This window comes from Electrophorus electricus, chromosome 12, assembly GCF_041902795.1.
Source record: "Electrophorus electricus isolate QZ-2024a chromosome 12, ASM4190279v1, whole genome shotgun sequence".
Lineage (NCBI taxonomy): Eukaryota > Metazoa > Chordata > Actinopteri > Gymnotiformes > Gymnotidae > Electrophorus > Electrophorus electricus.
The window spans coordinates 8,816,614-8,842,366 of record NC_137508.1 but is presented as its reverse complement, the minus strand read 5'-3'; the positions used below and the strand labels follow the sequence as shown (position 1 = coordinate 8,842,366).

At 38.0% G+C, this 25,753-nt stretch overlaps 4 protein-coding genes across 14 annotated transcripts; 2 read left to right on the top strand and 2 right to left on the bottom strand.

Moving 5' to 3' along the window:
* The first annotated feature begins 1,674 nt into the window (after window positions 1-1,674).
* On the top strand, window positions 1,675-10,452 carry hells (helicase, lymphoid specific). Of its 4 annotated transcripts, none has more exons than XM_081725058.1 (24): window positions 1,675-1,888; window positions 2,104-2,135; window positions 2,343-2,437; window positions 2,571-2,674; window positions 2,846-2,965; window positions 3,395-3,448; window positions 3,675-3,699; window positions 3,852-3,910; window positions 4,077-4,115; window positions 4,287-4,511; window positions 4,996-5,178; window positions 5,325-5,468; window positions 5,599-5,795; window positions 5,900-5,996; window positions 6,123-6,284; window positions 6,378-6,529; window positions 6,625-6,769; window positions 6,904-6,987; window positions 7,131-7,250; window positions 7,358-7,474; window positions 7,627-7,786; window positions 8,398-8,494; window positions 8,888-8,964; window positions 9,176-10,452. In XM_081725058.1, exons 2-24 carry the CDS (start codon window positions 2,128-2,130, stop codon window positions 9,265-9,267), a joined length of 2,556 nt encoding a protein of 851 aa, XP_081581184.1. In that variant the 5' UTR covers window positions 1,675-1,888; window positions 2,104-2,127; the 3' UTR covers window positions 9,268-10,452. The 4 variants fall into 4 exon arrangements, with proteins under 4 accessions (XP_081581184.1, XP_026882657.2, XP_081581186.1 ...); XM_027026856.3 differs by having other exon boundaries at window positions 1,675-1,895; XM_081725060.1 differs by lacking the exon at window positions 2,104-2,135 and having other exon boundaries at window positions 1,675-1,895.
* Window positions 10,335-12,858, bottom strand: cccdc110 (coiled-coil domain 110 molecular ruler complex subunit). 2 transcript variants are annotated; one of them, XM_081725066.1, is made up of 3 exons: window positions 12,523-12,858; window positions 10,584-12,292; window positions 10,335-10,475 (listed from the first exon to the last, which is right to left on the bottom strand). In XM_081725066.1, the coding sequence occupies exons 2-3, from the start codon at window positions 12,205-12,207 to the stop codon at window positions 10,390-10,392; spliced, it is 1,710 nt and encodes a 569-aa protein (XP_081581192.1). In that variant the 5' UTR covers window positions 12,208-12,292; window positions 12,523-12,858; the 3' UTR covers window positions 10,335-10,389. The 2 variants fall into 2 exon arrangements, with proteins under 2 accessions (XP_081581192.1, XP_081581193.1); XM_081725067.1 differs by having other exon boundaries at window positions 10,339-10,475; window positions 10,593-12,858.
* Window positions 12,859-13,007: 149 nt separating this feature from the next.
* On the bottom strand, window positions 13,008-20,733 carry atl2 (atlastin GTPase 2). 7 transcript variants are annotated; one of them, XM_081725061.1, is made up of 14 exons: window positions 20,098-20,572; window positions 19,912-19,953; window positions 18,494-18,817; window positions 18,169-18,303; window positions 17,977-18,081; window positions 17,838-17,888; window positions 16,827-16,883; window positions 16,631-16,723; window positions 16,414-16,552; window positions 16,209-16,336; window positions 15,960-16,016; window positions 15,541-15,612; window positions 14,754-15,185; window positions 13,008-13,875 (listed from the first exon to the last, which is right to left on the bottom strand). In XM_081725061.1, the coding sequence occupies exons 1-14, from the start codon at window positions 20,104-20,106 to the stop codon at window positions 13,756-13,758; spliced, it is 1,764 nt and encodes a 587-aa protein (XP_081581187.1). In that variant the 5' UTR covers window positions 20,107-20,572; the 3' UTR covers window positions 13,008-13,755. The 7 variants fall into 7 exon arrangements, with proteins under 7 accessions (XP_081581187.1, XP_026877281.2, XP_081581190.1 ...); XM_027021480.3 differs by lacking the exons at window positions 19,912-19,953; window positions 20,098-20,572 and adding an exon at window positions 20,579-20,733 and having other exon boundaries at window positions 18,494-18,834; XM_081725064.1 differs by lacking the exons at window positions 19,912-19,953; window positions 20,098-20,572 and adding an exon at window positions 20,579-20,691.
* Window positions 20,734-22,145: 1,412 nt separating this feature from the next.
* On the top strand, window positions 22,146-25,753 carry galm (galactose mutarotase). The gene is made up of 7 exons (XM_027014516.3): window positions 22,146-22,441; window positions 22,857-23,011; window positions 23,189-23,395; window positions 24,534-24,615; window positions 24,734-24,884; window positions 25,022-25,196; window positions 25,355-25,753. Exons 1-7 carry the CDS (start codon window positions 22,255-22,257, stop codon window positions 25,430-25,432), a joined length of 1,035 nt encoding a protein of 344 aa, XP_026870317.1. The 5' UTR covers window positions 22,146-22,254; the 3' UTR covers window positions 25,433-25,753.

The following is a 25,753-nucleotide window of genomic DNA, read 5'->3' as shown; positions in this document are numbered from 1 at the left end:
ATGTCGTCTGTTGCACTGTTGTTTTGTGTTGCACCACGGTCATGGAGGAACATTGTCTCGTTTTTGTTGTGTACTTGTATATAGCTGAAATGACAATAAAATCTCTTTGAACTTGAACTTGAAATAAACGACCTTGTGAATATGAAGGGTCTTCCACTTCCTTTCTTTTCTCTTTTGTCTCCTTTTCCTTTCTTTTCCTTTCCTCTTCCCTGAGTCTGCAGGGCCATTCCATTCCTTTATGCCAGCTATTCTGAATGAGTCTATGTGAAGCATTCGTATTACATTACCATTATGTTATCTGCCTCACAGTGCATGGGAAGAATGGAATGAGTCTATATTATTTAATGACTTAATTTTTTATCATTATGGTTGGCCTGCTTGTGTTTATATCTCATAGCCTATGCTTCAAGATCAGCAACCCCCTAAGTTGTAATGTCTTGCACACATACTGTTAGAAGTGAACGTCTGACATTAACTCATGTTCTACAGTAAGAGATACGTTTAGAATTAGTTTGGTGTGCTACGCAAGTCCTGCAAAATTAGAACCACAACCAGCCTCATTGTGCACGAATGTAGCACAATTAAGCCGAAGATACAAACTTGATTCTGATGTGAGACATGTCCACACAAAAGGTGCTCAAGTAGAAGAGATGCGAATTAATATTTGTATCAGAGATAAAAGTGCGTGCTTGTTAACGTGACAATTTCATTATGGGTTGCATGTAATTTTTAACAGCGGTGAAATAATTTTTAAAAACCACATTGGTTTTACAATCTAGACGCTTGTCCGTTTATCTCGTTGCTTATTTTTTCTATATCGCGACTTGTTTTTCTGCATGTTCACTCCACAATCCCCGACTGACTCCATGTGCAAGGATTGTGCCCCATTACGTTTCCCACATGGATATTCAGTCGGCGCTGTGTAATTAAGGTTAAACGTTAATTTCTTTCTTTTTGCCCTAATGTTCATGGTTAAATTACCAGTTACCTACACCGTTGCCATTTTAATACGAATGGGTAAATATTAACTTATAGGGTTCAAACTGAGTCCCCGCATAGGTCTTTACTACTTGCCAACTTTGAAACGAATTGAACAATTCAACTTCTTTCGCTAAATAACTTTTACATCAGATATTGTACTTTGCTTCAGATTGTCTCAGGTAAAATGGCTGATAGACCACGTAACCCACCGTAACTCCTACTTGCAAATAAAGAATCCAGAAAGTTAAAGGTCGCTTTAAAATAAATTATAAGTTAAAATACCTGATTTGTAACTACGTTTATATAATTATATTGCGTTGTATGCAATAATACATAGCTACATAACACTGTATCATATGAGTAATAATGACTTCCCGTGCCAGAAACTTTCGCGGGAAACGTCGAGCAAGCAAGTTGCAGACTTTTATGTGATGGGGGAGTGCGGTAAAACTGAGAAAATCGAATGCACTACTTTATAGATCATATGCATGGTTTTACTTGTAGAATACCTAAGAAGGCTACAAAAGAAAAATGAATAATATTTAAAATATGTAAACAGAATTCCAATATAAAAAAAAACATTTTACATCATAAACCAAGGCCTAAATGTACCCCACACATAGTTAAGTTGGTTGCGTCCAAATTGGCGCGAAACTGAGAGTCTCAGTGTATTGCATTAGCTACATAGTTGCATGCCTGGCAGATGTTGGGCTCTAGTGACGTTTGTGTATAAACCATTTCTAAATTAGCTAGCTAGCATTTATTTGGGAGTTTTGTAAAGTATCTACAAGTGGCAAAACGTAAACTGGTTTCATTATAACGACTTGGTAATTCTCAATTTGGGATTCTTGTACTCTGTGTTGCTTGCTTGGATAAGTAGTGCGTGATAACAGATTCGCTAGAAATTGTAAGAGGTAAGTAGCATAGCTAGCTACCTAGATTTTCTTTGAGGTTTATTTTTAAACATTTTAGAAACTGACACATTTAGTTAATACCTACCTCGCTACATTCTCATAGGATATATATATATATATATATATATATATATATATATATATATATATATATATATATACACACACACAATTTTATTTTTGTTTTGTTTTGCGATTTTACTTCTAGCCTACATCCCTCGCAAGACGTAAGATGAGCGCGTAAGTAATCACAGACACTAACTAGCTTTACCTTACGCTACCTAACTAGCTAGCATTCTAGAACTTAAATCGTTTTTTTTTTAAACTTAGCCCATTGTTCATTGCGTCTGGCATTTGAATTAATCTTTCTCGCCCCACCCCTACGGTGGAGGGTAAGCCAGTTGTCATTGCTTTCAATGTATTTGTTTATTGTCCCGAACGAATTAGCGTTAAAGAAGAGGCACGCAGTGTCTCCCCCCAATGTCCAAAACCGAACGAATCCGAGGAACCAGAAGGAGCTTCAATGGAAGTGGATACTGCAGGTATGTGTTAAACCTCCTATTATGTTGAAGTGAGTACTATTTTTATATGCATTAGAGTAACGTGAAGTTGGCGGAGCTGATTTCCATATAAATGGTTGGCTAATCGTTTAATTCGTGTGTGCTGCCGTTGTAGTAAAATGTCAAGTTGAAGATGTGGTCATTACCAAGGAAATGGTAGAAGAAGAGAAAAATTTAATGGAAGTAGGGGAAAGAAAGGAAAGAGAAATGATGGAAGAGGTAATAATAGAACATTCACTACACCTTTATTTTTTCTTTAACTATTTGGCTTCCTAATTAAAATTGGCATTGTCATTTGTGTAATTCTGTGTTTTATTTGTAAACGTGAGCATGAACAGTATTCAGTATTGCTTTTTATATTCTAATGCATTTATGTTTCATCTTTTGCAGGCCAGGCAATCATGGGAAAAAGACACTCAAGAAATGAGATTTAAGCGGCTTCAGCACCTTTTGGAGAAGAGCAACATTTACTCCAAATTTCTCCTTACAAAAATGGAACAGCAGCAGGAGGTATGATTTCAGGCTACTTGGAGGCAGGGGACTGTCAATAAATTAAAGTTTTTCTGGATGTTGGGTTACTCTTAGAACAATTTATTCAGAATAGACCTTTTTGTATCTGTGTAGCTGTGAGGGTAATGTGAAAACCAAAGCAATACTTTAAAACCTCAGAAGGCAGTCCTCCCTCTATGTAATTTGATATATATCATGTGTCTAAGCTTCTTTGAGACCACTATACACAAGCAGTCTTCTATGTTTTTTTTGTTGTTGCAGTTTTTGTTTTGTAGTTTAAAAAAACAAAACATGAACCACGACATTAGCAATTCTGGTACATCCCCACCTCTTTAGTTTGTAACGTAATCATGAACATAATCTTTCTACATTCAAACTTTCAGCTATTTTTTTTTCTTGATAAATAACATTGTTTAATTAATGACTTAGGAAAAGCTAAAAAAAGAGACACAGGAAAAAAAAGCAGCCACTTTAAAACAGAAGGTAAGCTTCACAGCACCACTCCTCAGATAAAATGTTATGGTTTTGTGTTCTTGAATGGTCTGGAGTCTTTCTTGAACAATATATCATATCCGGAAGACTGTACATACCTAAAATACTATTATTTTACCTTGGATTTGTTTTTCATGTGTAAGGTTTTAAATATGCCATCATCCAGTAATTTTATTTGCACCTAATGTCTAACACAGTTTATCCATTAATTCCTTAGGGCAATGGCAAAAAGACAGAGAAAGGTAACGTATAGTTTTGTGGGTTTTGCATGTCCGTACATATGGATTGCTGTACTCAAAATTTAAAATTGGCACATTTATATAAACAAGTTTAGCTGCAAGTCAACAATTAGAAAACTGGGTATTTTGTTCACTCGTTTGTTTGCTTTTTTTAGTTGAGAGGAAAAAGCGAGAAAGAGAAGATTACAAAATTGCTGATGTCATGTCTAAAGAAGTGAGCACTTTTTCTGTATGATGCTTCACTATTCTGTAAGATGTAGTTACTGTATGAGTGCTTTCTTTGTTGAAATAGAAGTTGGTAAGCTCAGCTACAAGTTATCTATAAAGCCCACAGTTTACAAAACCTCCAAAATGACAAGGATTTTCTTTTTTTTTAATAGGAAATTTTGTCAAAAGCCAAAAGACAGAAAATGGAGGAGGTAACTGAAGTGCTTTTTTTCCCCATGGGGGAAAAATGTAAATGTAATAGGTTTGATTTTTAAATCCTGTAGATTCTCAAACTTGAAGGACTATAAAAACATGGAAACAAACTGAATGTTTACTTTTTACAACCAAATTTTAGATCTTAAAAATTCTTGTTCTCTTTGAAGGAGGCTCCTAGACAGAAGAAACTTGAGGCAGAGGACATTGAGAATTTAAGTGACTCAAACTCTGACATAAAAGGGCGGCTCTCGGAAGTTGTAAGGAATAATGCTAAGCAAATGCTGGACCCCAAAAGGAAAGTTAATGGACAGTCTGTACCTTTGCAGCAGCCTAAGCTCTTTACTGGGGGTGTGATGAGGTGGTACCAGGTGGAGGGCATTGAATGGCTTAGGGTAAGTAGACAGCAAGAGACAGATATGAACTGACAAAAGTCTTGATGATTTATGACAGAATGCAGTAAAATGTCTACAGACATCTGCCTGCAAAGAAAACAGAAAATGACATGACTACGGTTACATTACAGGCCACATCGTGCATATCTGATTTTTGGCTGAGATTAGATTTGCCTACTTTGACAATTCACATTAATACTGGCATAATTTATCTGTCTGTAATGTGAAAACATCTGTCCATGTGCATGCATATAGGCAAAAAGCCACATGAATTTCATTCTGAGCATTCATGTTCGTCATGTGGCCACAAATCCACATATGGACATAGGACCACATATGAAAGTGACTCATCTGATTTGCCCTAAAAAGTAAAATTTGTCACTTTAAGGCAAAAGAAAAAAATCTGATTTGAGTCACGTAGTCATTATGTATGAGGAAAGTTACTCATGCAAACTTTTGTCTTGCATGCCATTTCGTTATATAGATGCTATGGGAGAATGGTATTAATGGGATCCTGGCCGATGAGATGGGTCTGGGAAAGACCATACAGTGCATTGCTCATGTTGCCATGATGATTGAGAAGAAGGTCCTTGGACCATTTTTGGTTGTAGCTCCTCTTTCCACTCTACCCAACTGGATTAGTGAGTTTAAGCGCTTCACTCCAGAGGTGAGGTTACTGAAATAGATGATTTATTATTTATAGAATGTATAATGAAATTGATTGTGACTAATACAGTCTCTGTAATTTGTTGTATCACTTATCTGAAAATTGGTGCTACATGGCAAGACCTTGATTCCTTGTGTGTCTCTTAGGTTTCTGTAATGCTTTACCATGGCGCACAGAATGAGAGACACAACCTTGTCAAGCTGATTCGTAAGCCTCAGGGTTCCTTAAACATGTGCCCTGTCATGGTCACATCATTTGAAATAGCCATGATTGACAGGAAGTTTCTTCAGGTAAAACTCAATTCCTATATACCAGTAATTGATGATGTGGAATTGATGTATTGAGGTGCTGGTAACTGGAGAAATATCTAATTTAGTCTGTTTTAAGGAGTTGGTATGGTCTCTTCCGTTCTCTGTCCAGCGTTTCCAGTGGAAGTACCTGATTGTGGATGAAGGTCATCGGATAAAGAACTTGAACTGTCGATTGGTGCGAGAGCTGAAAATGCTGCCCACTGATAACAAGCTGCTTCTGACAGGAACTCCGCTGCAGAATAATCTTGCAGAACTCTGGTCTCTTCTTAATTTCCTACTCCCGGACGTCTTTGATGACTTAAAGAGGTATTTGTTCATGTGGATGAAATATCGTATGTGAGTTGGCTCAAGTACATTTTGATTTGATATACATAGTTTTTTCAATTTGGTTTTGCTGATTCTTGTTGCAGCTTTGAGTCTTGGTTTGACATCAGCACCATCAGTTCAGGTGCAGATACCATTGTGGCCAATGAGCGGGAAAAAAATATTCTGCATATGCTTCACCAGGTGACAGCACAGAAGGAAAATGGTTATGTTACCATTTTCTGCCAAAAATGCACCCATATATTTTGCCCATAGTTACATTTAAGATTTGTATTCTTTTGAATTTTGATCAAGATAAATATTTTACAGATTCTCACACCCTTTCTACTTAGACGACTGAAGTCAGATGTAACGTTGGAAGTTCCACCAAAGAAAGAGATTGTGGTGTATGCTCCTCTTACCCCTAAACAGGAGAGCTTTTACAGGGCTATTGTTGACAAAACCATTGCAAAGGTCCTGGGCCAAGAGAAGGTAAGGTCATTGTCTGTGGCTTATGTACAGTACTTATTTTGATTTCATCCTCATAAAAGGATTTTGTATTTTTGTTTGTTTGTGTTAAACAAGGACGACACTACACCAGCGCAGTTGTCCTCCACTGGGCGACCAAAACGTAGGTGTCGCAAGGTGGTGGACTACTGTGAAAAGAGTGATGATTCTCACTGTGACCTAGAGAAATACATTGAAAAACTTCAGAAGGAGATGGAGAGTCAGCAGGAGTCAGTACCAGTTGGTTTACAGTCCTGTCCAATTAAGTCAGTTTTATTTGTTTGGTTTAGAAGTCACACTGACTCTAAAATGTTTGTATCCTCAGCTTTGTCCCTGTGCTAGATGTTCAGATGCCTCTTGATGCCCAAATCAGTCTGAAGCTGCAGAATATACTGATGCTGTTGAAGCGATGCTGCAATCATGCTTACCTCATAGAGTATCCTCTAATCCCTGGCACTGCTGAGTTCAAGGTAAATTCAAGTTTACAACAGCTTTTCTTTCACAAAGTGAATAGGCAGGTTTCTTGAATAGATGAGACCTGTGGTTTGATAGACAAAGAGAAACATTACTCTTGATTTATGGGAAGATGTTGTTTCCCTTAAAGATTGACGAACAGCTGGTGAAGACATCAGGGAAATTTTTGATTCTGGACAGAATGCTTCCAGAACTAAAAAAGAGAGGACATAAGGTGAATATTTTCCATTTTAAACAACTTCTGTCTGCTAACCTTTAGTGAATGAGAAGTCATCTGTGTCTGGTATTCCTGTAGTGTATCATGACACTTTTTGTTTTGAGATATTGGTTGCACATATCTTCTGATTTGGTTTTCAGGTACTTATCTTCAGCCAAATGACTTCTATCTTGGACATTCTGATGGACTACTGTTATCTGAGAGGGTATCAGTACAGCCGACTGGATGGGAGTATGAAATACACAGAAAGGGATGAGAATGTATGTATTTTATTTATTTTATTTTTTTCCCCTTCATATGATTGGGGGGAAAAAACTTAACCTCATCAGTTTAGATTAAGCTGTTAAGTCCTTTCTGTATACTGCAGATGAAGAAATTCTCCTCAGATCCAGAGGTGTTCATCTTCCTCCTAAGCACACGAGCTGGTGGACTTGGAATCAATCTCACAGCTGCGGACACAGTCATCATATTTGACAGTGACTGGGTATGTATCTCAACTTCCGCTTGCCAAAAAGGTACATGTGATGGGCCAAACACAGGGTTTTGCAATTTTTTTTTTCTTAAAATTGTGAAATGGCAATAAAATGTTTCAGATTTTTATCCGATGTTTAAGATTTACTACATCCTTTACTTTAGAACCCTCAGGCAGACTTGCAAGCTCAGGATCGGTGTCACCGTATTGGCCAGACCAAGCCTGTGGTGGTGTACCGCCTCATCACAGCAAACACTGTTGATGAGAAGATCTTCGAGACAGCATCTGTCAAGCGCAAACTGGAGAAGATGGTCATTCATAAAAGTAGGTTTTACAAAGTAAACAATTCTGCACTTCAGTGTGTTGCCTAACATTGAGGTTTTGCCCACTAAAACGTGCTAGTGAGCATATTTTGTGCTTGAAGCATAAAAGGAGAATGACAAAAAAAGAAACAAACTTTGTAAACATTCTCAGATTGGCTTCTCAAGACCTTTTTATTCAGGTAAAAAGTGAGGAACTGAAAAATCTGTCAGATGTGTTGCTAACATTTGGGCACTGAAGGTATTTGTTTGCATACTTTTCTTCCTCCATAGCTTAGCACATCTAGAATGACATTTTTAAGGCTATATGTTAAAGCACAAACACCTGAAACGGTGCTTGCTCGTTAGTGTTCTAAGCTCCATACAAGGTTGATTTCTTCACCAAATACTCCATGAAACCTCAAATGTTGTAGTTGCCTCTGTAGTGTGAGTTTCTGTTTCTCAAAACTGTTTGGTCCACCCTTTTGGCCCCGTTATACTTATTGTAGCTGCATGTGCACCATGGCCCTTGCTACCATTTTAAATCTATTTATTTTTAAAGCATATGTCAGGTGGGTGTTTCCCTCCTCCCCTCCCTACAAATGGTTCCATTTGTTTATGTTGATGTCTCATCAGGCAAGTTTAAAGGTGGGAAAGCTGAACTCAAGCAGTCCAAGAGCTGTGTAGATGTGAATGAATTGAGGGACCTGCTTAAGTCCAGAGATTATGAGAGGTACTGCATTCAGGCTCACACTGCACTTGATAAGTATGCACCAACTTTGCATATTGTGTAATATAAGAGATGGTGAAAACTGATTCAATACAGACTAGACACACTCAGAAATATGGTAAATGTGATCTGTAATAGAAATATTTACAAATGCTCATATGTAGAAACACATCTAGTACTAGTAATAGTGTTTAGTACATCCTTACAGATGTTTTCGTATGAAATTTGCCCCCTTGGAAATATGAACGTATGCCCCCCCCCCCAGTGATGTCCAGTGCTCCATATGAGGTCACAGTAGTAAATGTTGAAAACCTAATATTTCAACCAGGACATGGTTGTTTTATGTCTACCATCATAATGTTATATAGGACATGTTTAATACTTAACTTGTTTCAGGGCCATAAAAAGCACTAAAGGAAAGGTCATCAGTGACACCGATCTGGAGATTTTGTTGGATCGCAGTGACCTATTTGGTAAGTAAAGCAGTGTCTGTTATATTAGAAAGGGCTTACAGGTTACCACTGGGCATATATATCTGTATTTTGTAGAGACTTTTGTAATTTATCTTTTTAATCTGTTATTCCTTTGTTCCTCAATTGTGTATACTTGTGTAAGTGATTTCTCATAAGTGCAGCATTGATGCTTTTATATGCATTTACAACATCTAAATTAACTCTGTTTCAGATCAAGCCAAAAAACGTGTTAAACAAGAGAAGGATGGTGTGTTTAAAGTGGTTGAGACTAAAGAAGATAACTCTGAGATCTGTCTGTTATGAGTGCTCAGAGGATGTTGATGCTGTTGTTTCTGGTGCCATTCAAGCAAACTGGTCTTGAACTGCTGTTTATTTGAAGTTCAGCTATAGGATGGTTTTTGTTAACAGCTGAGCTTATGTAAATCACTTCATTCTAAAGGTAGTGAAAGTAGAGCTCTAATGACTGACTTGCCAAGTCACTAATGTTTAGAAGTAGCTTTTTCCATGTGTGCTTGCCCCTGAGTACTTTGCTTGCAGGGTAGCTGCTGGTCTCAGTAATATCATTATTTTGGACCAACTCTTGCCATATGATGCTTCCCAAACCTGTGTAGCACACTGCAGATATTTGTTGTTCATATGTTACAAACTGACATCTTTCCAGTATGGATAAGTTGTTTTTGCTTTTTCATGTTTGTATAATGTCCAGGAAGGCCATGTGTCAACAGGTTTTATTGGGTAGTTTTAATGCACCTTACGTCCCCCCCATTTCATAGGACATGTTTAAAATAGAGAAATGTTGACAACTGTTCCTCTAATTATTTCCATCTTAGTTTGAAAGCACTTTGAACATGTCAGCCTGTATGGTTTTAATATATGGATTATGCTTTTTTTTTGGGGGGGGGGGTTCTTAAATAAAATGGCCTGCATTTAATCTGTTTGAGTTGTTAGCATTACACAAGGAGTTTAATCAAGATTACAGGCTGCCTTAATTGTATCAAATTGTTTTTAGGTAGGCATATTGAGTGATGAGTGGATTTATGAATCTTTGTGAAAGCTCTTAAACAACTACTTAGAAAAAGTGGGTAGGCTTCATTCTTCTTAAACAAGGACAAGTTTCTAATAAGCCAAGTCTGCTTATTATTTCAACTATAGCAATATCCATGTTTACATACACACATGTCCAAACCAGCTACTGTAACTAGGGTACAACTCCATTAACTAGGATTATAGCTAATATAGGTTAATAGTGTTAAGGAAATAATTTGCTGGAGAGTAAGTCTTTTCAAGCATAAGGTAAATATTTGTAGGTGGAAAATGTACTGGCATGACTACTTTCAGAAAGTTCAACTACATTCAAGAGTGCTCATGTTAAAAGGCCTCTCCAGTGTCATTTCATGAGTTACTGGAACATAAGCTGTAGACATGTCATATGGTTACTTCTGAAGCAGAGGCCCAGTTTCTTTGACAACCCTTTTCTTCATCCTCTTGTTTTCTCCTTATTTGCTCTATCACTGGGGGGAAAAAGTTCATTTGTAATGTTGCTGTATTAATATTTAAAAGACAATTTCTTCAGTTCCACTTTAATGTTAAATATCTTAACATTGTTTAATTGTGCTTACTGTTCATACTTGTAGTTGGGGCAACTGTCTTCTCTGCGTTGGGTGCCCTGTGGTGTTGAACTGATATTTTTGTTATGCACATGGGATCATCAGTCTGGTCCAGCTGCCTAAGCCTCTGTGTGATGCGATCACTGAGACTGAAGTAATCCTTCCGCAAATCTCCCATTTCGTTCAGAAGCAGATTTCTCTCCTGCTCCAGCAAACCCATGGCCTCCCTTAGTCTCTCACCTTCCTGTTTGCTAGCTTTCTCAGACTTTACCTTTTCTTTCCAAAGGTGTTCCAGCTCCTCTTTCAGCATGCATTTGTCTTTTTTCTGTTTAGAGACAACTTCATTTAAGGTCTTGCACTCAGTTTTCATACTTTCAAACTGTCCTATACAGGCCTTTTGTTGCTCCTTTAGATGAAGTATCTCCACTTTATGTCTGCTATTAATAAGTTTGAATTCTTTTTTCATGGATTCCAATTGCAGATAAACTGATTCTGTTTTTATTTTACTCTCATCCAATTCTTCATACAATTGTTTAAGTGCCTTTTGTGAGTCCTGTAGTTTTTTTTCAGCCCTCCTCTTTTCTAGTTCTTTGGATTGTACTGCTTGAACGAGTTTTTTGTTCTCCACTTGAGTCTTATACAGTTGTTCACTAAGGCTACCATATTCAGCTTTCAGGGCTGATCTCTCTTCAGCAGAATTGATCATTTTAATGCACTGCTTGTGCTCCTCTTCCATTGCCTGTATTTTTTTCCTGCATGCAGAGAGCTCTCTCAGTATGTTATCCTTCTGTTCTTCCAGGAGAGTCCGATTCATTAATAGCTCTTCAGTCTTCTGTTGCATCTTTTTAAATGTTTTTTGATATCTTTTTTTCTTAGTATGCTGCTCTAGAAGTTGCTCCTTGAACGTATTGGCATGTCTTTGGAGTCGTTCATATTTTTCCAGCAGAGCTTTGAGCTGCTTGACAAATCTTTCATTGTTGCTTTTGGCTATGGAGATTTCCACCCTCATATCCTCACAAACACTGTTAAATCTCTCAATAACCTCAAGATTCTTTTGTTCCTCCTGTTTTAGTTTTTCTGCCATGATGTGGGACTTTGCTTCCTTTAGCTCCCACATCTCTTTTACATCCTTTAACTCCTGATAAAACATCAGCAGCAAGTGAATATGTTGATTTTCCAAATCTTTTTGTTGCAACTTTTCATTCAAGGCCTTAGAAATATCAGCCTGCTTTCCTTTAACAGGCAGACTCTGATCACCTCCCTCTTTTTCTTTCTCCTTTGATTTCTTGCTCAAAGTAACCTGTGGAGAATGTTCAATTAATGTTGCATTAATGTTCAAATGAACAGCATCCAACTCAAAGTTTTCCAGCTCTGGTATTTTGCCAGGGCTTGCATGCATTGATCTTCCTGCCTTGGTCTCCTCAGTATCCATTCCAACTCTGACTTCGTTCAGTTGCATTCTGGTTAAAACATCTTCATACATACTGTTATTTTGGGGGCAAAGCCACATTCTTTTGTGCACAGAAAAGGCTTGTTTAGTGTAAAATCTCAAGTTATTTCTAGGAATGTCAGAGTCCTTGTTGCCTTCATAAACTAATCTACAATGTTCTGTTGTCTTTGAGGAATCAGTTGGCATTTTACAATTTCCATCTGCTGTTTTCTTAGGTCCTTTCAAAACTCATTTATTAGCAAAATTGTTCATTTTCATTACTCAGAACAAGCTGTAATTAGAAAATTGAGAAAATGAAATTAGTGTAAAATTAATCAGGACAATAGCCTACAGATATGGAGTGCTGCTGACTTTAGCCCTTAGCTTAGCCTGGGTACCAAAGGAATCTCAGCAGAGCAGAGTCTTACTTTATGCTGGAACATGTTCAACATATACATAACTTTCCAGCAAAGGATTACAATTGAACTCAAATGATATGCAAGTAAACTTCACAGCTCTTACCTTTTCAGACTTGCACCAGTTGCAACGTCCAAACAAGACTAACGATAGGCTACTGCATGACTCAAACCCCATTGTTTTAAAGTGCCCATCACCATAGAAACATGACCATAGCTGTGCAACCTTAGGAGCTAAAAGGATTATATTTTAATTCAACAGCAGCCTTCTGGTCTTTACTACTAAATACCCTCAACAGTAACAAAGTTTGTTTTAAAAAAACCAAAAAAAAAAAGCTCAATGATCAAACATTGTAAATATCAACAAAGTGTTTGTTCAAATTACAACAAAACTGAATTCCTCACCCCCATCAGTGGCTAAAAGTTAGCAGTGCAGTATTTCAAACAATTTCATCACGGTGTAAAACCATGGTGTTTAATGGCAGTCTACTGTGGAACCATCTCAGTATGAACAGAAAACAAGCTAAAGAATGCAAAGATTGATTTAGTGCATAGAGCAATGACTGAAAATGAAATTCCCAAAAGGAACTATTAAACCAGCAAAACACTTTTAATTATTTAAAAAATAATTTAGGATGCATGCATAAAATGTATGCAAAGCAAGTAATTTCAAACACACCCCTCATCATACAGCTACACACAAAGTGACCAATTCAGGCAGGTTTTAGGCAAGTACAGTAACTTAACAGCAATGTTCAATTCAAAATGAATAAAGAAGAATCTAATTAATTATTCAAGTGAACCAAGCTTGCACCCATGATGTAACAATTCTATTTATATATTCATATACTTCCTTTAGGTTTTAATACAGCCTGACATCTTTTAGATTTACAAACACCTTAACCTCCGTACAGGTACTACCCCCTCTAAAGAGGAGGGAGGGAGGGAAGAAAAAAACCACAAAAAAAAACAAAAACAAACACCCACCCAACAAAAACAGGTCTGAGAGTAGGCAGTGTTGAAACCTGACATCAGCAGAGAAAAAATATCCTTTAAAAAAAACCCCACCACAATATTAAGAATTGAATCGAACAAATTTATCCTGGGACTAATAGGCTTAAAACCAGTAAAAGGGTGCATTTCCATGACTAACTGCTTAGCCCACAACATGCATGCATGTACAAGTTTTAATTTAATCTGAATTCACAAGGGTGAGTTCTTTTCTACATTGTAGTGATTGAGATGTCAAGGGCAATGTTGAGTTGTAAACTTTGGTTTAAATGTTTCAGCCTAAGGAGAGTTCACAATAAAACTGCATAAAACCATGGGGAACACCTTGTCAGGTGGTCTTCAACTTCGTAGTGTGCGTCACCTGTTCTGAGAGACTGGCTCTTATGGAGTTAACTACAGTCTGACGGATATTCTCCTCCATGTATTGCTCAGTCATTGGCTTTAGCACCTAAAGAAAATTAAAGATAAGAACAGAGGAAAAAATGGTATACATAGCCACCACAAGAAGAAAAAAAACAACAGAATTATAGGGGGGCACTACAACTAAATGAGCAGACAAAATGAGGGAGGTTGAAGTCACACCAAGCGCAGCCTTGAGAAATTGTACTCTTGAAACTACCAGCAGAGCACATTGGATACAGAACCTGTAAGAGGCTGAGGACCATCAGTACAGGAAGAAAAATGATAAGCTCATGGTAGTAGGGGAAGGAGGCCTGAGGGGCCCTCACCTTTGACAAGCCTCTGCAGAAAGGAAAGATGATAAATATGCCAGTGGAGGTTGTGACCTACCATAAGGGGTGGGGACTAGAGAATATGATCTGAGCACATCACTGAGCTGTCTAAAAAGGTACATCAAGACAGCCCTATACCCCCCCTGCCCCATATCAAATGACTCGTCCCTTGATGTTTAGCCAGTAAAGACGGTGGCTGGCCTAGAAGAGGCATTTGGACCAACTTGCTGTCAGTGACCCTCTTATGAAGAAACACACATGCATTAGGTGCCTGTGTGCATCTCTGCTAGCTGGGTATACATGCAAGCAGTACACGTGGAGTTAGCAGTAAAACAGCACATGCATACATACATAACCTTGCTGCCTATGCAGAGTGATCATTGTTCTCCCATTAATCACAATTAACTAAGCAGTTATCTTGATCCAAGAATGATTATTTTCCCTAAAATGTTAGCTATTGCCTTTGTTGGAGGTTAACATTCCAACTTGTTGGTTTGTAATGTGGGATATTTGTTAATTGTACATCATAGCTTGTAGTCACCTTTGTTTCAGTGTGGGAACTAAATATTAAGAGCCATAAGAAAGCACCACCCACCTGCTCCCACAGGGCTTCTGCTGTGAGGTCTATTGCCACACCCACTTCTCGATATTCCCCAGAGTATCTGACGTAGGCCCACGCACATAGTGACATCAGTGACACCCCCATCACAAGGCTGGCCAGAGCTGCGATTGCTGACAAGCCAATGAAGCCTGTTACTGTAGAGACTATGTAGGCGAAAAACATAACTGCAAACAGTGTGGCAGGAGTTCTCGCCGCATAAAAAATGTTTTTGCTTTCATTGTGTTTAACAAAGCTTGAGTAAACTTCATCAAGTTCAGACTCCAGCTGTTCTTGATAGCGCTGGCTGAACTCTGCTCCTCCCATTTTCTTAACAGAACGGAATTTCTGCACAGAGGTTTGCTTCAGGTCCTCATGATGGCGCTGGAGGTCTATTGGTGCAAGGTATGGCTGGTCTCCACCACATATCTATGAGAAACACATCAAAGGCAGAGAAAACATTTAAATTAACTTAAATTTCACTGGTAGGAGAACCCACATCAAGTCTCAAATGCAGCCACATGATTTAAGTTATCTAGGCCAAATTAAAATTTATTTTAGTGTTATGGCCTCAAGTTATTTTCAGTTATCTAGGTTAACTCAGAATTTTACACTTCAGCTATATTAGGAGAGGCCTCAAGCCACTCATTAGTTCACTTTCACTAAATAGATAAATGAATGAATAAATAAATTCTTAAGATCACAGAAGTGTAACATAGTACTATTTTTATGACTATAAATAATCCCCCTATGTAAAGATTCAGCAGAAAAGCATCAATAGTACCTGCTCCATGGAGCGGCTATATGTGTCCTTCGCCCCAGCCACAGCTGTCAGGTTGTTGGCTTCAGCCGTTGCCTTGACAAACAGCGGTACAGTGAGCAAAGGAAACTTGAAGGGCTGCTGAAACATCTTCCCTTGATGTTTGACTGCAGGACAGCCTAGTAGAGTTTGGCCTAGAGGAGGCACTCTAACATAGTATAGTATAACAACATACTCATACTATACTAACACTCTTTGTAGAAAGACACACACACGGTGCCTTCATGCACCTCTGTAGTAGCAAGCTGGGTATGCAGTGGTACACACAGATTGACCAATAAAGATATTTTAAGATTGGTCAATATTCTAACTCGCTGGTTTGTAATGTGGGATGTTAATTGTACTGAGATGTTAACTGCGTTCAGGAGATCAGGAACGCATACCTGCAACATGGATTTGGGATGAGGAAGCTCATCACCTTGGTAGATTTTGATGTAGGCCTGTATACAGGGCATATATCAGGTATTCAACTTCAAAAATGCATTTATAAAAATATACACAACATTGAGTTATTTATAGTCCCTGAAGCACACCAAAGTCTCATCAATGCATTAGAGAACTAAACATATTACCATGTTTGTAAAAGTAAACAAAATAAAATGCTACTTACAGATTTTAAAAAAAATCCTTACCTTGAAATATTCCAGCAGGTCTCTGCATGTGACCTTGGCCCCATTGATATCTTTCTCCACCAGGTTTTCTGGGGCCAGAAGTAGGGGTACCAGGTTCTGTAGCTCCTTCTTGAACTCATCATCAATGTCTACAGAAAGCACTACAAGATTAGAGGACTATTTTATGTGCTTGCACATGCATGCTTGATTATGAGAATGCTCCAACCTTTCAGTCGGCCATCAAAGTGGGGATTAGTTGCAACCTTCAGGCCTGGGTGAGGCAACAAAAAGCAGCCAATACTGGAGAAGCAAGAGTGAATGTGCTTCCTCACATTCTGCAGCTCCTCATGCTGGTTCTGCTTCACCTAAAACATACAATTATCCAAAACATTTTTACACTCAATTCAGACCATCAGACTTAAACACAAGTCTCTATGTCTTACCTGAAGCCTGTGCTCCAAAAAGCGATTACCTCCAGCAAGTCCATACTTGTGTTCATAAGGGTAACACCAGTCTCTGATCAGAAACAACAGTTTCTGGAAAGAGGAAAAAACACTACATGAGAAACATGAGAGCCTTATATGGCTGCTGATCACAAGCACAAATATCAACAAATTATTAAACAGAGTTACTTATTACCTGAAATGGTTTTTCATAGACTTCCTCTATTGCTAGACGGCCATATTCTGTAAAAAGCTAAACAGAAAGGTTACACTGAACCTTTGGATGGCTCTACACAAATATCACCATCACACACACAGAAAATAACTTTATAAATCATCACTATGCGATGTACAGAAAAGCAAGACTGGTCAACCCTAACCAGTTGAACAATAGCATAGTATGTAGTACTCCATTGCATCTGAAATTAAAAGTATGAGTTAAAGGGAAAAAGGTCAACTTTAATTGGATTAAATTTACTAGCTCACAGAAACATCTCTTTTTATGCCTTGTTCTATTTCAGGGAAGATGATTCTGGACAAAAATACTATATTCTGATTGAACGGTTACACATTGCAATATGGCCTACAATATTGACACACCAAAGAACCACTGATTTGATATGTTTAAAAACTGTCCTATATTATTCTGAGTGACACGATTTATGTTGTTGGATCATGTAAATGCTGTGATAGAATACCCTTCTGGCATGTCTGATTTATCATAATGCTTGCAAGTTGTTAGATGGATTATTTTCCATATATTGCAGCCTTCAATGATAAGCATTTCTAAGGCAATAGCAGTATTGCTAACTAACACATTAAGAGAGCCAGAATTCTCTGGTGAACATAGCAATAGCAAACACCCTGACTACAAGAATGTATGACGATACTTTATAATAATGAAGAAAAAAACAAAAACAAAACATGATGCAGTTGACTCACTGATAACAAGACTGAAAAAAATAGGTCAGTCATTGACATGTTAGTTTGTCGACTGTCTATGGTCCACTGAAAATGTCAGAACCATGAAAATGTAAATCTTTTAATTAAAGTTGACCTTTTACGCTTTAACCCCATAGCAACTGTCATTTCAAATGAAGTTTTCTGGCATGCAGAAAAGTTGCTTTAAGATTTGTGCTTATTAATATCTTCCCATTATGAATAAGAATGAATGTCAGGTTTTCATAAGATAAGAAACAACATATACCTGGAGATGCTGCAGATCATCTTCTTGAATATTCTGTGAAAGATTATAAACCTAGAACAAACATAAGGAACATGTGGTAGGCATGTAAATACAGAACACACAGGACAATTGTGTCCTTCTTTGCACATCATTAACACACCTGGATAGAGCTGATCATAGTGCTGAGGGCAAAAACAGTAGCACAGTCTTTAATGGTGGACTGACTGTCAAAGGCTCCCTGAGTGTCAATCAAAAGGACAGCAACCTGAGAACAAATTGTGATTAGGCATTGAGTAGCTTTTAGGACAATCGTGTGGTGACATAGGGGATGAGTAAATGGTAAGCACCTCACCTTACTGCCATCTTCCTTTTCTACTACAAACACTTCACTCCAGGCCTGGATTCCTGTTGTCTCTCTCTCACAACCCCCCCTCCAAGAGAAACCTGTGAGTGGCTCATCATTTCCTCCCATCCATGACTCAGATGACTACAGAAGGGGGATGAGAACGAGACAGCAGCAGAGCATGCTTATGACGGCCTCAGTTTCCCTGAAGTGCAAAACCAGTCAGGCCAGTTAATTATCTCTCAGTCGTTATGTGTCAGTGATGAGGACTGCACAGTGAGCATGGTGGCAACACTTGGGCACGTGCAGAGTGAGAGCTTGTGTAATGGCGCACCTGACTGTACATGTAGCGCAACATGAAGTCCAGTAGGAAAGATTTGCCTTTGCGAAAAGCTCCGGCAACAGAGAGCACAACCACGTTGAGATCCTTGAGTTGCTCTTGCATTAGAATCTTCTCCAGTGCAACAGCATTTAACTCGAACATATGGTCATCCTGGTCAGCAAGCACAATTTGTATTGGCTGAGCCCCATGAGTGACTGGCTCTTCCTCCTCAGGCTCAAGCTTTTCCTCCATGGCACATGGAGCCACTCTATTTGTATTAGTGCTCAACTCTTCCATTGCATTCAACTCCTGAAATGGATGACACCGGGGCACCTCCTCCACCCCAATCACATCTGAGTAAAATACAAATTATAAATAAGACTTGCATAACCAAATTCACATGAGAAACCAGCATGTTACAATGTTGCTGGTGATAAAGAACCATATTAATCTTAACAAAAGACCAAAATCCCTACAATGTACTAGTAATATAAGAGGACAATAAAAATAACTATGCATCTATCTATATCTTTCCATCCATCTACCCATCTAAAACTAAAAGGCATTTTAGTTTGATAAGTGTAGGATGTTATTGCCTTTAATTGGCGATTCTTAAGATTTTAAGATCCACAGTAAGACATGGATCACCGTGAATTTGTTCTTTCTTCATCACTTTATAGCACTTCACACTCGGTCATTTTCTATTTCAGGCGCGCGGATTCTGGCGCTAAGCCCGTGTTTATTCGTGATCTGCAATGAACTTGGATTCGTTCAGGCGCGCAGTTAAAATTTGCCCTTTTTTCCTCAAGAAGAAACGACACAGACGCTGAGTGCATGTCTCTTTAAGCGCAAAACCAGTTCAACACAGCATGTCTGGACTGCTTTTAAGGGTCAGTCCAAAGCGCACAAGCGCTGCACCAAGGACACGGGGAAAGTAGAAAGTGTTAGCCAACTTGCCATGCTAGCTACCCTAGCCATTTATTGTCAGAAAACCAGGGCGTTCGAATAAAATAAATAAATTTTTTTTTTTTTTTTACCAGGTTTCTAAACTGAATCGTAAAGAAATGTTTAATGTGTCTCTTGTTTTAAACATAAAAGTTACTCAGAATTAGCCAGACGTGCTCAGGATTACAGGCAGACACCCAGGCTGCTCCGAAATAATTTACCATCTGAAAGTGCCCCGTCTTATTTGGCTTTAAACATTGTAGCTAAACACCAAGCTTAAATAAACAAATTTGTTTGTTTTCTTGGAAAATAGAATTACCAAAAAGATCAAATAAATCGCTCATATTCGAGCTGGGTTAAACGCTGTAATGTCCGCGCACACAGACACCTCAGAGTTAACGCTAACTAGCGTTAGATCATTTTAAGCAGCCAGTTGGTTCCCATCTCAATTTCAGCCTGTTATGAAACTTTAACAACAATAATACCTGCTGCAATGGTTTTGAATGCAACTTCTCACGACGCTGGAACTGACAAGATTTAATGTGATAAAAGAAGGTAAACCAGGAGTTAGCGAAAATATTTTTGACTGCAGTTATGGTTTGCAAACTAATCTTACATTAGGCGGTTAAGAATAGATTCAAAATAAACAGTACACATTGCTATTTACTCACCATACACATGCGAATAACTGAATACAAAAACTCGTTAAATCGTTAGCTGGTAATACGATGTAAATACAAAAGGCTGGAAACAGACCCGAGAGATTCCCGCTAACCTAGGTAGCCAGCTAACGTTATCTAGTTATTTCTCTTAAGCAAACTTCCTTTTGAAGGCATAAAATCACCACACGCTGAAAGTCAACCAACAGCTGTCCCAGGCTTTCGTGAGCTTTGTGCCACTGCAGGGCAGTTGATCATGGATCAACAGTCTTGTCAGGTAACGTTAGCTCGCCAGCTAGCGATAACTTGGTACAAACTTCCGTCAAGCCAGGCATAAGTGAATAAAACAATCTGATAAATGAGTTAACGATCAGATAACTAGTTGGATACTTTGATTCACAAAGTTTCGCGTTACAAGAAAATGATAACTCAAATGAACACTGCACCATATTACGTTGAAATAGCCAATTTACTTATATTACGCTGTTACTACCTTCGCAAATACTGTTTATGTGATTTGTGTCCGAAAAATTCCGATTTCTCCGTCGACTGTACTCCGCCATCTTGTTCGGTTTAAGTAACCAACATGACGTTGCATTCAATTTCCCTCTTAACTTTATCAAGTTCAGGCTACGCCAGAAGGCGGGTTCGAGGTTTATCCATGGTCCTAGTGCTTGCCAGTCTACTTCAAAATAAATCGAACGCACATACAATGGATAGTGACTCTGCCCAATCAAGTAACTCTTCGACTTGTAGGTTTTTCATTCGTATGTATTTCGCTTAACTGAAAAAATACAAGAAACACAAAAAAGGATATAAGAAGATTATCATGTGACGGACAATATTAGTTAACCATGTGCCTTGATTGGAGTATTAGGTCGACTGCTGCATAGAGAAACTGCTGCACAGCGAAGATGGAGCACTCATAGAAATAGGTTACAGAAGCTAAAAGAAGAATCCTCAGAGACATTGCAGTCTGGGGCTCTGCATTTGAAGGTCCATACATCTACACATCTTTAAACAGGTCAAACACTTAAAATGGCAATTCCAAATATAATGTATATATTTGTGTAACATTTACTCCACAAGCTCAATATGACTAAACGTTACAATTTGCTTAACAGTTTTGTATAGACATGTAGCTGATTATTACAAATGCACACGCAGTAACAGAGTTATGCAATTTGCGTTTTAGAATAATCTAAGTTTGGAGCTCATGTCCACCATTTACATCATCCAAGTTCCATGCTGAAATCATCCCTTCCCTTAAACAACATAGTAATAAATGTAAATGTAATACAATTACTTAATACAATATGTACATAAACAATTTAATAAAATTACAGAATAAATAAAATTACAGAATAAATAAGTTTATAGTTCACCACATCGAGTCTTATATTTCTCTTCATTTGTTTATTTTACATGTGTTAAAATGATTTAAGACAATCATGTTATTAAATGCTCCAAAGAGATACTTATATGACAAAGGATAAAAGAAATAAAAACAAACAAATTAGATACCCGAAATTTTATGAGACAAAAATCTTATTTTGCATACTAAATAAATTATCAGTGAGGGGAAAAACCCCACTTTTTATTAATTTATTAACAGTTATAAGCATTTTTCAAAGAAATGAGAGGTTTCTTTGAGGCCAGTTACTGAACATAAGGTTCGTTTTTGAAGTTTGGGTGAGCAGGCTGGGTTAGTCATACTGTCCAATTCTAAAAGTCCCAGCTGACCTGAACGGAATAACTCAAACGAAACCCACCATGTATTTGCTCGCAGAAGCATGAAATATTTAAAATAATCCATCAGTATTCTTCAAGACATAAATATATACTTTAATAAATCCAACAATATTATCCAATAAAACCATCATATATCGTTCTAACAAATCAACAAGTTATTAAATGTATTTAAATAAATTGTTAAAATAATGCATCGATGGATGCTTTGATTCCTTTTTGAAGTTTACATTGAAGTATATCGATGGGTTTAATAAGATTGGCCTATATTGTTTAATTTGTCGCTTTTCGCCCACCATACACGATGACGATCATTTCGTCAGGCGTCCAAAGTTTTGATTTCCAGCTCAGTTGGCGAGGTACTAAAGTTGTTGATTTCCGAGGCGACAGAAAATATTTGTTTTGCGTTGTACTTAAAACATGTCAGAGGTGAAAAAAGACGTATTCCGTTTTGTAACCGATCATCGCTCTATTGAGCAGTGGACACTACGATCCAAAAGTGTCAATGTAGAAGTTATCTCCTTAGGTTGTGTAATAACCTCCATTAAAACCCTTGATCGGAATGGACAAGGGTCGGATATAGTGTTAGGCTTCGATGATCTTGAAAGTAAGTTATTCTCATCTTGTTCGTTAGCTAAATTGGTTCGTGGTGTGTCAGTGGAAACAGATCTTGCTCGTTAGATGTGACTTTTACATCTATTTCCGTAACAATATAGTTAGTTGCAATTTCGGGCTTGTCTACCAATGCGCAATTAAATCCCGAAGTAGCCTATAAATCAGTGCAAAAAAGCGTAGAAAGATGTTTATCCTGTCTATACAGATGTGTGTATAAATGTCAAATTTAGCTTGTGGCTTATCTAGCATACTTATCCAACCTAATCTGGTCAATCGAGTATCAGGTAATGACATACGGCTTTACTGTTAAAACATAACTGGATCCTGGATACTGGATGGATGCATGACTTCTGCAGTGGTGGTGAAAAAAAGTAATAAAGTCATAACGTGAATATATTGATTTACAGGTTATCTCAGTAATCCACGTTACTTTGGAGCTGTGGTGGGGCGAGTTGCTAATCGTATTGCCAAAGGCAAGTTTATTATCGATGGAAAGGAGTACAAATTAGCCACCAATAATGGACCCAATGCCCTGCATGGTGGCATCAGGGGCTTTGATAAGGTAGGTAATCATGTAATGCTAGGTTACACTCAAATATCTTTTAATAAACATGTACCCAATCCTTGGAACTTTTATGCTTATTTCATTTAGAATATGTTCACAAACTTCTTATAATGTGTGGCTTTATGACCATTTCTCAGTCAACTGCATCATGTTGCTTTTTAAATGTTCATTTAGGCAGTTTGGACCAGTGAGGCAGTGGCTAATGGAGTCAGATTCAGCCACATTAGTCCTGATGGTGATGAGGGTTACCCTGGCAACCTAAAAGTTTCTGTTACCTACACGCTGGAGGAAAACACACTGTGTGTGCAATACCAAGCCCAGACTGACCAAACTACAGCAGTCAACCTAACCAACCACTCTTACTTCAATCTGGCTGGACAGGTGAGACTGTATGCTCATATTAAGACTCGCCTAACGTATATATATATATATAAAACGTATATATATATATATATATATATATATATATATATATATATATATATATTGTCCAGGTGAGTAACTGCCAGGTACTGTAGTAAGAAATATAGAGATATTCAAAATTGTAGTAAAGTACATAGTTTCTTGAGAAACAGATCATTTCGGAGATCCTTCATCAGCTGTACTTTACTACAAAATATCTCTCTATCTATAGAGAGAAAGGGAGAGAGAATGTGTATGTTTGTTATATAGAAATCACAGTTGCTTTTTATACACAGCCTCCCAATTTTTCACAAGTGTATCACTATTAAAAAGCTTTCTTTTGTTCTTCACACATTTCTTATTCGCTGTGTCTGGTGCAAGATAAACTTTCTCCCAGAACTCTGACCTTTTACCAATGGGTAACCTGCAGATTCTGTGGCTTGCATGTTGTGGTAAACCCACAAACTGTATGGGTGTACCCTCTGAGGTATATGCTTGTATATTGAAACTATTGCTCTGTCATCCATTACTGTAGTCTTTCATTCCCTGCTAGGTTGTTTGCTTTGTAACTTTTTTTTTGGCCTGGATACTTCTTTTTACACATTTAGGGACAACAGCAATGGACATCAGTTGCATATCACAGACCTAGAAATGACTCTAGATCTTTTGTAAATAGCTCTTTTGTTAAGCAAAGTAGTAATGCAACAATTTGCATCTGACCAACTAACAATTAAGCAGCTAACGGTCTGCCTGAGGTCATCTGAAGTAGGATATTATGTATAATAATAGGGTTGTGATTCTTATTTGAACCACTCAAGAGACAGTAAAATTTGTCTAAATATAACTAATATATCCTTTAGCCTCAGTGTCTTCAGTTCATTTCAAGTACAATGTGCTGGACTGCAGCACTGTACAAGATTTATGTAGGTGTCCAAGTACTCATGAATTGCATTGTTTACAGAGTGCAAATCAAGCTTCTCAACAAGTGAACTGATACTTCACTTAAATAAAGAGAAACAATTTCCTGTCAGAAAAGGAGGGCATACCCATTCTCTCAAACACATTTACATACACAGAGAAACTGCATGATTGTTGCCTTCTGCCTCATTATTTATAGGGCACACCAGACATTTATGACCATGAGGTGACCATCTCAGCAGAGGCCTACCTGCCTGTGGATGACACCATGATTCCCACAGGTAGATTATTTTATCAAGATGATTTTGGTGTCATTCCCAGATTCCTGTAGCCCTGCTACCCTTAAAGCAATTGTCAGGCAATGCAAATGGATAATATTCATTAGCTCTCTCCTCATAGGAGAGATTAGATGTGTGGATAATTCATTCTTCGACCTGCGCAAGCCTGTTGTTCTTGGGTCTAGACTGAAGGAGCTTCCTGGCCATGGGTTTGACCACAACTTCTGCCTTTGGCATCTGGGTCAACCAAAACTAGAGAATAAATGTGCAAGGTAAGACCATGCACCCTTTTATCACAATTGATCAAACTAACATTTGTATTGTCCAGCTATTCTACCCACCTATATTAATCTTGACAGCACATGTCCATTCTCTTTATCACATGACATATCTATTGCGCTTGCTGAAGAGTGGTGCATCCTGGGACAGGGCGTGTTCTGGAGGTGAGCACCACCCAACCTGGCATTCAGTTCTACACCTCCAATTTCCTGGATGGGACACTTAAAGGGAAAGGAGGGGCATCATACCCCAAGCACAGTGCTTTCTGTCTGGAGACCCAGAACTGGCCAGATGCTGTTAATCAGGTAACAACATAGTGAGGCAAGATTAATGGTTGTTGTATGCTACCAACACCCAGTTCTGTTACACCTCTTTATATGTCTGTAATAACTCATGGAAAGCCAGAAATGGGGAAATTCTTACATCTGGATTAATGTCTCCACATTGTTGTTTCTCCCTCCAGCCCCAGTTCCCTAGTGCTCTGCTGAGACCAGGAGACAAGTATGCACACACCACATGCTACACTTTCTCTGTAGCTTAATGTGTTAAAACACACACATATCTCTCGCAACATAGATTATTACATTAAGCTTGCCATTAGGACAGCAACAAGTTCACTCAAGGTAAAATGTGTTCCATAAAATAACCAGATAAAAACAAGAACTTACTTGCACTTTTTTTGGTTAATTTCTAGAAGACTGCATCTTATGTTCCATCAAATCTCACCTTACAATACACAGATTTATGACTTCAAAAAAAAAACAAAAAAAACTTTGCTAATTAATCTTCAGTTGATTAATTTGTGTACATTCAAGAAAGATGGTCTTTATCCTGCCTTAATGAAAAAGTACCCAATCAGAAA